Source organism: Callospermophilus lateralis, chromosome 6, assembly GCF_048772815.1.
Source record: "Callospermophilus lateralis isolate mCalLat2 chromosome 6, mCalLat2.hap1, whole genome shotgun sequence".
NCBI lineage: Eukaryota > Metazoa > Chordata > Mammalia > Rodentia > Sciuridae > Callospermophilus > Callospermophilus lateralis.
This window is the reverse complement of record NC_135310.1, coordinates 20876542-20890186: the sequence shown is the minus strand read 5'-3', so window position 1 is coordinate 20890186 and position 13645 is coordinate 20876542. Positions and strand designations below refer to the sequence as shown.

The 13645-nt window shown below is 31.4% G+C and overlaps 1 protein-coding gene across 4 annotated transcripts in view; it reads left to right on the top strand.

Moving 5' to 3' along the window:
• The window catches only part of Stxbp5 (syntaxin binding protein 5), a 168418-nt gene that overhangs the window by 41823 nt on the left and 112950 nt on the right, over window positions 1-13645 (top strand). For all 4 annotated transcript variants that reach the window (XM_076858164.2, XM_076858163.2, XM_076858162.2 and 1 more), the window contains 3 exons: window positions 6788-6922; window positions 8680-8743; window positions 10255-10338. In XM_076858164.2, the coding sequence (XP_076714279.1) occupies window positions 6788-6922; window positions 8680-8743; window positions 10255-10338 (283 nt within the window). The remainder of the gene's footprint in view (window positions 1-6787; window positions 6923-8679; window positions 8744-10254; window positions 10339-13645) is intronic.

Here is a 13645-nt window from a genome sequence, read left to right as displayed (position 1 = left end):
AAAAAGAATGTGCTAAAGCACTAGTTTCTTCTTGGAGATGTTCATCTTTTTCTTTCTCATTTCAAGGATAATATCACATGGCTATCCTTGATTTCAGCAATATCCACAGGAAAAGAGAAGACTAGATTATTGTTGAATGGTTATAATGACTATCACACTGCTTATTTTTGTTGTTGACATAGAAGCACAATAAAAATAACTTAGTTAATTTCCCCTCATTCCAGAATGGATTTGGGCTAACTAAGTTAAATTACTGTGTTTCATTCTTATGCCATTTTGCATAGTTACTTTTAATGGTAGGTAAGGTAGAAAAAATCTTATTATAAAAGGTTATTTATAAGATTCTGAATAATTGTTAACTTAAAATTAAGTGTTTTACTCATTGTCTTATTTTCATATGTAGTCAGATTTTATTTTGGTAGAAATATCTGTAAATATAATAGAAATTATTTGTAATTATTTAAATTTGGATTTTTTTTGTCACAGAGATATTTTTGTTCCAGTTTTGATTTTTTTTAATTGTGGTAAAGTACACATCAAATTTACCATTCTAAGTTTTAAGCATATATTTCAGTAGTGTGAAGTATATTCACATTACTGTGCAATCCCATAATATGGATATATTTTGATAGATTTTATTTTTATGATGTTTAAGGAAAAATATACGAATTGAAGTCTCAACTCTTGGTTAAACTATATTAACTTGAGTAAGTTAACTTTACTACTTTATGTGATGGTTTCCAATTTGCAGAAAAATTTTTTCTAAGACTCAGAATCTTTACCATTTTATTTCTCTTACCACATTAGGATAGTTTTATTTACGTCTTCCTATTTCTTCTGTAGATAATGGAATGACTATTATATGCAGCTTGGTGCTGGCTGCTGAGCATATATTTGACAGCATAAACAAGACAAATTTGGGTCTTGCCTTTAAAATCTTGGTCAAAACTAAGATAATTTGAGCTTCTTAACATGCCCAGTAAAATGACATTTGTTCAGTTTGTTCATACTAAATAAATGATCAATTTCAACTTTCTTAGAATTATTTGATTTGAGTAATAACACAGACTTATGAATGCCCTCCTCGGTTAACAGCCAACTAATTGTCCTTGATTAGCAGTCAGCTAATTCTACCACAGACTGGGAGGATTAAATAATAAATTTATTTCCCCATCATTCTAGAGGTACTAGATTTGTTTCTTCTGAGACCTCTTGCCTTAGCTTATAGGCAGTCTTTCCCTGTCTCCTTATGTGGTCTTGTGTGTGTGTGTGTGTGTGTGTGTGTGTGTGTGTGTGTGTATCTTAGTCTTTTCTTTTTATGAGAACACCAGTCATATTGGATTAGGGCTCACTTATATGACTTTATTTTACCTTAATTATCTCTTTATGGGTATTATCTCTAAATACGTAACATTCTCAATTACTGGGGGATAGGACTTTAACATTTGAATTTGTGTATGTGCACAATTTAGTTCTAAAAGAGAAATAGGCTAAAACCAACCAGAATAAAAGATAGAAACTTTTTTTTTTTTAAAATCTGCCAACAGAAGAAAACATAAACATTTTGAAAGTTGATGAAAGGCACAAAAGTTTAAATTTCCTCAATTTTCATGTAATTTTTTTGTGTTGATTGCCAGGCTCAGTTCCTATTAAGGATCCACTAGTCATATAATTTTTACTAAATGAACTTAATTTGCCAATATATATAGCATCTAAATCCTCATTGCCTGAAAAGGATGTCTTAGTGGAGAACTTTGGAGATCTGGCCTTTACTGCCCCATCCCCTGCTATAGATCAAATTCTGCTCCCACAAATATATGTTGATGTCTTAACCCCTGGTACTTGTGAACTCGAATTTGTTTGGAAGTTAAGATCTTTGCAGATGTAATCACGTTAATAAAAGGTTATTAGGGTGGGCACTAATCTGACTGTTCTCTTTTAACAAGAGATGAAGACACATACCATAAGCTGTGTACACAGAACATCCTATAAGCTCAGAGGTAAAAGACTGGAGTAATGAATTTATAAACCAAGTGAGGCCAGGGATAGTTGGCATTTTCAGAAGCTAGTAAAGAGGCATGTAACAGATTCTCCACTAGAGCCTTCAGGTAGATCGTGGCTCTGCTGACACCCTGTTTTTGGACATCTAGCTTCTAGAACTGTGGGAGAATGAATTTCTGTTTTTTTACCCCATTTCTGGTAATTAGTTTTAGGCAACTCTAGGAAACTAATATATCCTCTTCTCCCTGCTTGATCTTGGTCTACCTCATTATTATGCCTTGTTGGGTTTATATGTACAAAAAAATAGTTCTTTAATTTTGGTTGAAACTAGGAATTTGATAAATAAAGTTACTTCTGGTAGTTGCAGAATCAGAATATGTTCCATTTGGCTTGTATTTTTTTCCCCCCTTTAAAGGACATTTAATTAGGAAGAAGACATGGATTGATATTACAACTCTCTGCTGGTCTTTTTTCATCACTATAAGTTAGTATGACCAATATTCTTAACCTTGTTAAATTTTTGCACAAGTTTTAAAATAACAATATAAAGCATTTTAAGATTGAGGACTAGGTTATATATGTAGAATTTTCTATTTAGTACTTGTTATTGTCTGATACTTACATCTCTTTATTATATAGTTCTTTATTGTTGATGATATCCTTTCACATAAAATTTATTCTCTGTGGTCATAAAAACTTTCCTATTGATATTTTATAGAATGGATTTTTCCCTGTAATTTTATTAAACACCCGAACAGCTAAGTCTTATACATTTCTAAAGGCTTTTTGTTAATAATACTCTGATTTACAGTTTATATATGACTCTTTAATTTGATGACAGATAATATATTTTAAGTTTAGAGAATAAACAAACATGCATGTATTCTAAAGAAAGGAAAATGCAATATTACATTAAGTATATTAATAATCAGGATTTTCTTATAAATATCGGTGAAGCATTCATGTTCAAAGCCTTTTTTGTTTGTTTTGGTACCAGAGATTGAACCCAGGGGTGCTTAGCATCTGAGCCACATCCCCAGTCTTTTTAAAATTTTTCATTTTGATACAGGGTTTCACAGCTTAGGGCATGCCAAAGTTGCTGAGTATTTGAACTTGTGTTTCTCCTGCTTTTGCCTCCTGACCTGCTGGAATTACAGGTGTGTACCACCACACCAGGCTCAGAGTTCTTTTAAGAAAATATAGCCATTTGACAAATGGAATAATCCATTCAGATACCAAACAACAGTGGGATAATTAGTTTTATAAGTTACTTCAGGAACTGGCTGAACTGCTTTACATCAGATTTTTCTTAGTAGCATAAATAAATAAATGTAGAAAGAAAACTCATTGATCATTATTTTATTATAATATTGTATAAATACTGTATTTTGTATGTTTATAAAGCTTGTAATTTACTCAGTATATCCATGAACAGGGAAAAACTAAGACAGCTATAAAAGAGAAGTTGGCCAAATACCAATCCTAAAAAACAAAACAAAACAAAACCTATAAAGGTCTTAAGAAGATTTTGATTTAATTCACTGCACACAGAAAAGCAAGCAGAAAACTAATCACAATATTGGAACAAATTAAAGACCTAGAATTACAATTTCTGTGGTAATTATATCATATTGTCAAAATAATTTTCTTTGAAAGCAGTTTAATGGAAAGTTTACAAGCATTAATAGTGAGAGTGATTTTGATGGATAAAAATTAAAGACTAGAACATAGGCATGGAATGATACCGAGGGCTGTTAGGAAGACAGAGGGTTTACTATATTTGGTCTGATTCTAATCCAGAAAGAGAATTAGTTATTGATATGGAAATGTTGAATCATTTAAAGAATTGTGCATATAAAAAACCATTTATTCAGACAAAATTTAAAGGAGAAAAAAACACCCTTTTGTTTAATATTCAGAGGAAAGACAGTTACAATTTGATGACCCTGAAATTGTAAAAGGAAAGCTATACCTCCCTAGAATAATTATCTATGATAACTAAGAAATTCAGACAAAGAGAAGGGCCAGGGACTGATCTAGTTGCACAAGGTCCTTAAAATGTATTAACAGTATAAAAAAATTATATGGAAAAGGAGATATGTAAAAGGTGAATATAATAATAATTTAATTCTATTCATGAATAAAATAAACTAAGTCCTATTAAAAAATAAATAAAAGAATGAATAAGTGAAAATACTTTCTTATGTTTGGGACAAAAAAGTGAAGTAGATTAATAATAGGTAGTGTTACAGCACATGCAATTCTTCTACCTGTACTAATGCATTATTAGCCCAGTCAAATTATAACTTAGATTGCTGAAAGGACTGACCCTGTACCATTATTGTCTGGCTTAGAAGAAATATAAATGGAAGTAGTGTTTCAAATTTGAAAATTTAAAAAACATTATGTATTGGAAGCTAAATTAAGTTTAGTTCACCAAATGTTAGATACCTCCTGTATACTAGGGATTATGCTAAGTTTGGGATAAGAAAAATGATAAATGGCTTGAACATTTTACATTAAATCAGAGTCCCAGACATACACAATATGAATGAATGCTATTTTAGAGGTTTATTGTAAAACGTACGATTAAAAAAATAATCAATGTTCTTTTTTCAGTTTCCTTTTTTACACAAAATTCAGTCTTCAGGAAGACACCAACTAAAAACATCAGAAGTGACTAAAATATTGGCTATATTTTAGCCAATGAATTTCTCATAACCTGCCGGTGAGAAATTTAAGTATTAAAATCACTCTGGAAAATTTTTTGGCAGTATTCACATATTCCATGACCCAATAATTCTTACACATATACCCAGGCAGAATTCTAAGGTGAGTCTCAAGGTACCTATCTCTGGCATACACATACCTATTCCTCATAATTTAAAAACTCATTCAGCTGGGTGAAAAAGCATTTTGCTGATAAGTTCCAAAATTAGTAAGCCTGATTTAATCAGGTAATCCTTCAAAATGTCCTGGATTCTTCCCAGTAAAAGTTTCAGAGGGTAAGAAGGATTCATTAGGTGCTAGATATTTTCTTGCTGGCCTTGAAGATAGAGAGGATCACATAGTAAGGAATACAAAATAACCTCTAGGAGCTGAGAATGTACTCCCTGGCAGCAAGAAGATGAAGTTTCAGTCCTATAAGTAAGAGGCTGGATTTCACTAGCAACCAGAATGAATTTAGGAGTAGATTCATTCTTTCTCAGCACTTCCACAGAGGGATACAGGAATACAACTTGGCTGTACTTGGATTTCAGCCTTGTAAGTCCCTGAGCAGAGAACCCTAGGCATGCAGTGTCTGGACATCTGACCAACAGCAACTGTGGAATAATATACGGGTGTTGTTTTAAGCCACTAATTTTATGGTAATTTATTATAGAGCAGTAAAAAAGTAATACAAATTTGGTATCTAAAAATCACTGCAACACATGCAGTCATGCGTTGCTTAATGATAAGAATATGTCATGTCAAATGTTTTGTTAATTTCATTCTAATATGGACATCATAAAGTGTATTTAAATGAAGATGGCACTAGGCAATAATCTTATGGAACTACTGTTATGTCTTTATTCACTGACAACTTTGCCACTTTTGATAGAACTCAGAAAATAGAACACTTATACTTCCTGTCCCCCATTATTGTTTCCGATGTTAGACTAACTATTCAGTTAAACCTGTGTTTTAAAAGTATAAGAATAACATTAAAAGAACAGAAAATATAAAACAGAACCAACAGAGGAGGGGAAAAAAGAATGAAGAAAATGAATCAGTAATGGTCATCAAAACATAAATGATGAGAATAAAAAGATGGAAGAAATAAGGTCAACGATATCAGTAGTCAAGATCATTGTTAATATGCCAAATTTGTCTACTAAAATTTTGAGATTTTCAGATTGGACTTTAAAACAACTCAGCAGAATGTAACCTTAAATTGTACTATATAGGGCTGGGGATGTGGCTCAAGCGGTAGCGTGCTCGCCTGGCATGCGTGCCGCCCGGGTTCGATCCTCAGCACCACATACAAACAAAGATGTTGTGTCCGCCAAAAAAACTAAAAAATAAATATTAAAATTCTCTCTCTCTCTGCCTCTCTCCCTCTCTCTGCCTCTCTCCCTCTTTTTTTTTTTTTAATTGTACTATATAAATTTAAAAGCATAATTACACAAAGGGAAATGGAAAGAAATAGAGGGTAAAATGCAGATCATGAAAAAAATATATGTAAGGTTGGTATAGAGAAAATATTAGTTTCACTGAAGGATAAAATAAACTCTAAACAAATGTAGGACTTCATAGGAAGGAATAAAAAAGCTTTAAATATCACTTCTCCCCAAATCAATCTATAAATTCAGTAGAATTCCGATCATATGTATGTTCCTCATAGTTTATCTTATCTAATTCATAGTATTACTATTCATGGTCTAACAGTGATTATTATCATTGTATATTATTGCGTATTATCATCATTGTTTATTTTCACCAGAGGTATTGGAATTAAAGCTTATAGGTTAAAGGTTACACAATGAGTGATGTAGCCAGATTTGAGACATGCTAACTTCAAAACTCCTCTTTTTTTCAAACATTCCATGCTATCTGTTTAGTATATGACCTTGTGTAAGTTGATTTAACATAATTAAATATTAATCACAATGAGTAGATACATCTAATGGTTGTATATCATTTTTGCTTCTCTTGAATTGCTACATCATAATTAACTCGTCAATGCAGTCAGTAAAACTTGGCAGGCATTTTTCTTATTTCCTTTTACATATATTTTCTCTTGCAGGGTTACATTTTGCCATCTGCCTTTCCAGAGTAAGTGGCTCTATGTGGGTACTGAACGAGGTAATATACATATTGTCAATGTGGAGTCCTTCACACTCTCAGGCTACGTCATTATGTGGAATAAAGCCATTGAACTGTGAGTTTGAGCAAATGTTCAAGATATAAAGTATCAGTATCCTGTTCGATAATATCATTTAAAATAGCCAATAAGTAAATCCATATGAAACTAAGTATGTGTCAGATGTCTTGATATCTAATTAGGATTTGTTAGTCTTTTGTAGATGTTATCCTATTGGCATGGCAGTTTGTAAATTTAAATGCTTTATATGTTTTAATAGATTAATATACACCATTACATGTACGTATATTCAAATATGTATAAACTGCAAAACAAGTTTAATGAGATTATCTTAATTATTAATAAGTTAAAGAACATGATTTTTTTAATTCTTTAATCTTTTTAATTTTTTTTAAATGTTTGTCATGATTCACAGATAGGCTCACAGAATTTAGATGATCTTGATCTACAGTACTTCTTTGATATGATTTAATAATCAATAAGTATAATGCAGATATTTGCTGAAGTGAATGTATTACAGAGTTAATTATGAGATTAATTATACTTAATTTTGATTCAGTGATGATTTTTTTTTTTATTTACCAATATTAACAAAAACTTGTCCCTAAGGATCTTTCATGCTAACTTTTCACTCTTAAAGATTTTTTTTTTGTGTGTCTTATCTTTCTACACATTTTTTTCTTGTGTTGTTTGGATAGGCAAATAAATGTTTAAAGATATTAACAAGATGTGTTTTCAGTGTTTCCTTTTATTTTTAAACAAATACTCTTATTTTGCATCCTACAATATTTGTCTTTGATACAAGGATAATTTTGTGACATGTCTCTAAATGTGTCTGGGTAGCTATAATAGTGTATTAAGACTGGCTTTCCCTCCTATGCCAGGAATGTTATTCGCATATATCAGTTTCTTGGTAAGGTGGGTTTTTGAATCTGTTTTTTGACTTGATCATGACATCTAGTGGGTAGGCCTTGTTTGGGCGTCTACAATTTCATAGACTTTCATAAAGTAGAGTGGTTTCTTAGCCTATAGAATTTGTGAACAAGGGGTATACTTTTTCCTAATGTATCAGCATTTCAGGCATATTCTTATCTAGATGACTTCTTTTTCTCTGATAGAAGTATAGGTGACATTACTTTGTGAATTTTTAAAAATGTAATAGAATTTTTCCTGTTTTGGTAAGGATTTTGGAACTTGGCAAGATGCCCAAATTGGAGAGTACTAGTAAAATAAAATATTAATGTGTTAAATGATGTACTATTTAAAAATATTAACTTTAAGTTTTGTATAAGGAAAATAGGTTTACTTTGCTGAAATCTTTTTTTTTAAAGAGAGAGTGAGAGAGAGAGAGAGAGAGAGAGAGAGAGAGAGAGAGAGAGAGAGAGAGAGAGAGAGAGAACTTTAATATTTATTTTTTAGTTATCGGCAGGTACAACATCTTTTGTTTGTATGTGGTGCTGAGGATCGAACCCGGGCTGCACACATGCCAGGCGAGCGCACTACCGCTTGGGCCACATCCCCAGCCCTTGCTGAAATCTTTGACTAAATTGAAAATTCTTTTCTACATAAAAAGTCTATTTAATTGTAAATTTAGTTGACATGTATCAACTTGAATATAACTTGTAGTGTATTTGCCCTGGTTCCTAATGTGATTCTTATTAAAACTATATAGCTGTTATTGAATACTTTCTGAAATGCTTTCTTCCTTTTTAAGTAAATCTTTATTTATTTATTCTTGTAATGAATATGTATCTGTTTTGAAATTTTTTAATTGAGAAACATATCTATCTTAACTTTTCTTTTTTTTTCCTTAGATCATCTAAATCTCACCCAGGGCCTGTTGTCCATATAAGTGATAATCCAATGGATGAGGGAAAGGTAGAATCTTATCTTAAAATTTTTTCATTATTTAAATGCATGATTTTTGTATTTTTAAACATGCAAACTATTCTAGGACCACATGCTGAAAAGTTGAGATTGCTAATAAAAAGATTGTATATAGTATGCACTTAAGGGTTTGTTTTTCAAGTAATACAAGTAAAAGAATCAGAATGATTTGTAATTTGAAAAAGCAAAGATACACTAAAGCATAAGTAAAATTTAATTATTAATTGCAAATAATAAGCATAATTTAAATACTTTCAATGATTCCAGTAATTTAATAAATTTAAATTATTAATTTATATTTGGCTTACTCAAAATATTTTCCCTGATTTTCTGATAAATTGGACAAAAAGTTTGGTCTGGGGTTCCTTTTAACATTTTAGTTATGTAGTTTTTATAGTGCTTTTCATTTATTGCCTTATGTTAGAGTTATCTCTATATCTCATTTCCCTTAAATTTTCTTTATAATTCCAGTTACTAAGGAAGAGGCTTTTTGAAATGTTCTTTAAGTTTTGTATAATTTGAGATTTTTTGAAATGTTATTTAATTTTTAAATGTGGTAAAGGATGAAGCTGAAAAGGTAAGAAATAGATATACCATTACAGTACATTGTGTTATAGAATTTGAACTTTACCTTAAAAATAATAATAAGGCCATTTAAAAAGCTTTAAGTGGAAGCATACATAACCCTGTTGATTTGCATTTTTTAACTGTACTCTAGCTCCAATATGGAATGGGTTAAAATAGAGTCGAGGAGAACAGAAAGGATATCTGTATATCTTGAACCACCATGAAGATACTGGGGATGGAAGGACATAATTTAGAAAGATAAGAGAATGTAATCTTAAATTTACTTGTTTTTTTTATTACATGTTGAGGGAGGAACTAGAGTTAAAGATGATCCTTGTGTTTCTGGCTGGAACATCTGAATAAATGTGGTGATAAGGAATAGTGAAAGAGACCTGACAACAGTGAATGCCAGAGAAACTGAGAAGAGGAGGATGTAATTAATTCATGTTGAATATGTTTACTTAGAGGTTCTAATAAAGATAAGCAATGATATCATCATTGGAAAGATGTACCTAAGTCTCATGAAGAGTTTCTAGGCTGTTTATGATTTAGAACTAATCAATATATTGATTTAGTGAGATTGCTTGAGAAAGTGCAGAATTTGGAAAGTTTATAATTTCTAAAGCACATACAAATGTAAATTTTTATTAGTAATTTATTAAAATTTATTAGTAAAAATGTGTGCATAGGATGTACTTTTTTCTTTTTCAAAATGTATGTTGAGTCCCTTATCAAAGGCATATAAATATACAATTCAGTGTTCTTATATGCCATCTATGTGATTAGTAACTGGCAATGACAGCATTTAGTTATATTATAATTTATACTTGAAAGATATGAATGATAATAGTTACGTTTTATATAATAGAATATAAAAAACGTTTTATATAATAGAAAATCATCCCTAGATAATGTGGCTTTTTCTTTTATTATAGCTTTTGATTGGCTTTGAATCTGGAACAGTAGTCTTATGGGACCTCAAATCAAAGAAAGCTGACTATAGATACACATATGATGAGGTAACAACATTACTTTTGCTAATAAAAGCTGTTTTCATTTCTCTAATTCAAAACACCTTCTCTAAGAACTTGTTGATTTTAGTTTAGATAACCCATGTAATTGCACTAAAATGTAGGTTGTTCTCCCATTATTAATTTATTCAAATAATTCAAAAGATACAAAATTGTCCACTCCTCATATTTGGTGACCTAATTCTCTTACAGGTAGGTACCATGCTATCAATTTCTCATGTATTCTTCCTGAGAGTTTATGTATATTTAAAAGTAAATTCATAAATATGTTCTATTTTTTCTTTTGTATCGATAAGTGTTATATAGTTTGCTTGCTTTGTAGTCCAAATAAGGCAAACAATAGATGCTCAAAAACTGAAGGATAAAAAACAGAATAAAGATTGTGATTGAATTATAAGCCATTTAAATTAAGTCTTTTTTAATCTATAGGCCTTTTTACTCACTCCTCACCTTCTTTCCTTATGTGGCTCCTCCTTTTGGTCACTTATTTTTTGACAATTTAGTCTCCCAGATATTCTATTTTTCTATTTGCATCCTCATTATCTTTAACATCTTTTTTAAAAAATATCTTTATTTTGTTTTTTGTTTTTATGTGGTGTTTAGCATTGAACCCAGTGCCTGTCTCACGTGTGACAGGCAACCGCTCTGCCACTGAGCCCCAACCTCAGCCCCAACATCCTTTTTTTTAAGACATTTTTTTCTTCCCCTCAAATTACCTATAAATTGGATGGCCTATGAGGCTTGATCAAATTCAGATTCATTTTTCATTTTTAGCAAGACTGTTTCATAGATGATGCTGATACTCTTCCATAAGTTGGATCCCCATCTGTTAGTGATATTGGCAGTCTGTGGTGCTAAAGACCTAGATCTTCTAATGCATAAGTGGTTGCAAATGGATTTCTTCTCTATAGTAAAAGAGAAACTTCCTCTTATGCTGGTTGGTTCTATAATAATACTGTTTATATAGCAGAAGTAGAATAAATGCTAAATTCATAATCTTTATTTTGGTACATGTTAAGCATTCCTAATCTGAAAGTCTAAAATCTGAATTATTCCAAAATGATGCTTTTTGAACACCATTCAAAATATTGAGTATTTGGGGGGTTGGGATTAAGGATATTTAGTGGGTGAAATTTATGCAAACATTCCAAAATCCAAAAAACTTTGAAATCTGAAACACTTCTGTTTCAGTCATTTCAAATAATCAACCTGTATTTGCTCCAAAGAGATTATTTTCCAGGAATCTCAGTGATAAAGCAGTTTAATTTTATTTCATTTTCACTGTGTGCTTAATGATTGAGCCATATAATGTATGTTAGTCCATTAAAGTTATTATTTATATTGCTTTTCAAATTGTGCCAGTGAACCTGTGTCTTGGTGATAACCATATATTCCCCTGGGTCTTGGTAATAATTCTATATTCTTCGATAGCTTCCTTGCTATCTAATTTTAAAAAGATTTTTACTGATCTTTTTTATCCTCAACCAAACTTAAAATAAGATATTTTTTCTTTTCTTTCGTTCTTTTTTTTTTTTTTTTTTTTTTTTGGTACTGGGGATTGAACTCAGGGCTCAACCACTAAATCGCAACCCCAGTCCTATTTTTTTATTTTATTTATTTATTTATTTTTATTGAGAGACAGGTTCTCATGGAGTTGCTTAGTGCTTTGCCATTGCTGAGGCTGGCTTTGAACTTGTGATGCTCGTATCTCAGCCTCCCAAGTTGCTGGGATTACAGGCATGCACCATTATGCCTAGCAAAATAAGATATTTTGCCATGGAATTATGGCAGAGTTTTTTGTTTTTTGATTGTGTGTGTGTGTGTGTGTGTGTGTGTGTATGTGTATGTGTGTGTTTTGGTGTGAAACAGTAGCTGGCATCATGACTTGGATACTGGGATATTTATGGTTTTCCATTCCGTGAATAAAGCTATTGCTAGAAAATGTGTAAGTGGTTTTATCGCTTTAAGATAAAATGTGAGTTATGCTTTCATATTGAAACATTGTTACCCAAGGACAGACTGAACTGGGTAATTACAGCAATACTTTGAATACTTTGCAAATGCTTTCATATTAAGCATAATATATCTGACCAAAAGTAATTTCCTTTTTATTCATAACATCATACTATTTGTTTCTCATGAATCAAGATCTTCAAATTAAAAAAAACTTTTTTGAATAAAAAGTTTTAATTATTTCTCTAAAAGTTTCTTGTAGAATTGAAAGCATATTTTTTAAAACTTATTTATTTTTTATTAGTTCTAATCAATTATACACGATAGCAGAAAGCTTTGTGATTTATTGTACATAAATGGAGCAGAATTTTCCACTCCTCTGGTTGCACATGAAGTGGAGTCACACCATTTGTACAATCATATATGTACCTAGGGTAATGATGTCCATCACATTCCATCATAGTTCCTACCCCATGCCCTCCCCTTCCCTTGGCCCCATCCAAAGTTCTCCACTCATCTCATGCTTCCTAATGCCATTATGGATTAGCATCCATTTATCAGAGAAAACATGTGGTCCCTAGTTTTTTGGGATTGGCTTATTTCACTTAGCATGATATTCTCCAGCTCCATCCACTTACCTGAAAATGCCATAATTTTATTCTCTGAAAACATATTTTTAAAACTGACTTTTTTGGTTTTGGTTTTTATAAATTTAAATAGTAATCTTGTCTTAATCTATTATTGAGCTACGGTAATTAGATTTACATTTTTACCTTAAGCAGATAAACTGGACACTGTACATGCAACCATAGTTTTCAGTAGTTTCACAGCAGGTAGTATATAGGACAGGATTCTGTAGACAAAGGGAATTAGCAAGGTACCAGACAGCAAAGAGATGCCTAGAGAGTTTTAGAAGTTGGCAGAAGGCTTGCCATACCTAATCTTCATTTTATTATTGATTAGTGCATAAGTGTAAGGTTTCGAAAAAATCCATTGGAAAGGAATATGTGGGTAAAATAAATGTTTTCTTATGTTTTAAAATCTCTATAAGAAGTCATTATTATTCAAATTAAATATAATTACAATGCAGTATAGCTGGGCATAGTGGCATATGCCCGTTATGATGCAGGAGACTGACACAAGAGGATTACAGGTTCCAGGACAACCTCAGCAATTTAGACCCTTTCTCAAAGTAAAAATAAAAAGGGTTGGGAATGAAGCTCACTGGTAGAACACTCTTGTATTCAGTCTTCAGTAACACACACACACACACACATGCTAATGCATGATAGAGTTTATGACATGTGGAATTAAAACATGGACAATGGTGTGAACGTCAAAA